Raw genomic sequence first — 1,229 nt, forward strand, 5'->3', positions numbered from 1 at the left:
GCGGAGACACCAGCCCAGTGTGATCAGAGGAAGTCCCAGCAGCAGCAGCAGCAGCAGCAACCGCAGCAGCAGCAGGAGGAGAGAGACCTGGAGGCAGGGGTGCCCTGTCCTCGCCGGCAGCCCAGTCGTATCCCCTCTGCGAGAGTTTATAGTGGATGTACTTCAGCACTATCTCCCGGTTATCGTAGCCTCTTCTCCCCGGATGAGCCATAATTTCCAAGAGGAAGCAGCAAGAGGAAGGGAGAGAGGAAGAAGAGGAGCAGGATGAACCCAAAAAACTAAAGCAGCCAATAATAATAAAATTAATAACACCAAAAATTATAATCCAGTTACTGTATCAGGCACGGTTTCATTCATGGTGGTGTGGGGGAGTTCTCAGGGTCTCGGAGGTACTTTTGTCTTCTCAGTGTTTCCTCCTCGGTTTGAGATGCACGGTATAAATAGGGATTAAAATGCTGTAAATACTTCCAGGTGCACATTTATTACTTATTATAAATTTACTTTAGGACCTTTTCCTCCTCGGTGTTGAAATACATCTTAAAAAATATTATACCAATTCAAAATCAGGTGCATTTTCCCCTAGGTGCTGAACTACCACGGACACGAAGGAGCGGACGAACACACACCGTAAAAACTGCAATTCAATACGATTTGCTAAACAGCCTTGGATGAACGTTAATCCAACGCACTTTAAGCTAGAAACCTCAACACTGCTTTTTTTTTTTTTTTGTTAAGTTACACAAACTAAATTTCCTCTGTAAAGTACTTACTTGGACTATAAATATGTTCCTCTGTCAAGTTTCCTCTAAAAAAAAAAATAGCAACAACAAAACCCAAACATCGCAAGTCTTCAGAAATGTTAAGTTCTGGCCGCTTTGATGCTTCAAGTCACCAAGGGGATGGGAAAGGGACAAAAAAAATATCTCTCTACGATTTCAAATGTTTTTTCCCAGACTCCTGTTTAACAGACATCTCCAAAGATGTGTCAAAGCTCAGAAAATCCCGCCTCGCAGCCCGGGAAGGCGAACAACCCCAAAGAGACGGAAAATCCTGGAGACCAGATGAACCACATTTGAATCCAAGCTCTCGCAGAAGTGCTCCGTTTTTCCCTCCAGTGCAACGTACAGACATACGCATTTACGTAGTTTCATTCAGACACCGATCGCAGGAGCCCGGTGCTTCCACACACACGCACGCACACACCAAAAAAAAAAAAAAAAACCGTATTT

The 1,229-nt window shown here is 44.0% G+C and overlaps 1 protein-coding gene across 1 annotated transcript in view; it reads right to left on the reverse strand.

Annotated features, from left to right (window-relative positions):
• The window catches only part of BCL2 (B-cell CLL/lymphoma 2), a 93,567-nt gene extending 93,317 nt beyond the window's left edge, over window positions 1-250 (reverse strand). Inside the window, exon 1 of the mRNA XM_009326699.1 lies at window positions 5-250. Coding sequence (XP_009324974.1) covers window positions 5-211 — 207 coding nt within the window. The 5' untranslated portion in view covers window positions 212-250. The remainder of the gene's footprint in view (window positions 1-4) is intronic.
• Between the last annotated feature and the right edge of the window lie 979 nt (window positions 251-1,229).

This window comes from Pygoscelis adeliae, unplaced genomic scaffold (assembly GCF_000699105.1).
Source record: "Pygoscelis adeliae isolate BGI_AS28 unplaced genomic scaffold, ASM69910v1 Scaffold6, whole genome shotgun sequence".
Taxonomy (NCBI): Eukaryota; Metazoa; Chordata; class Aves; order Sphenisciformes; family Spheniscidae; genus Pygoscelis; species Pygoscelis adeliae.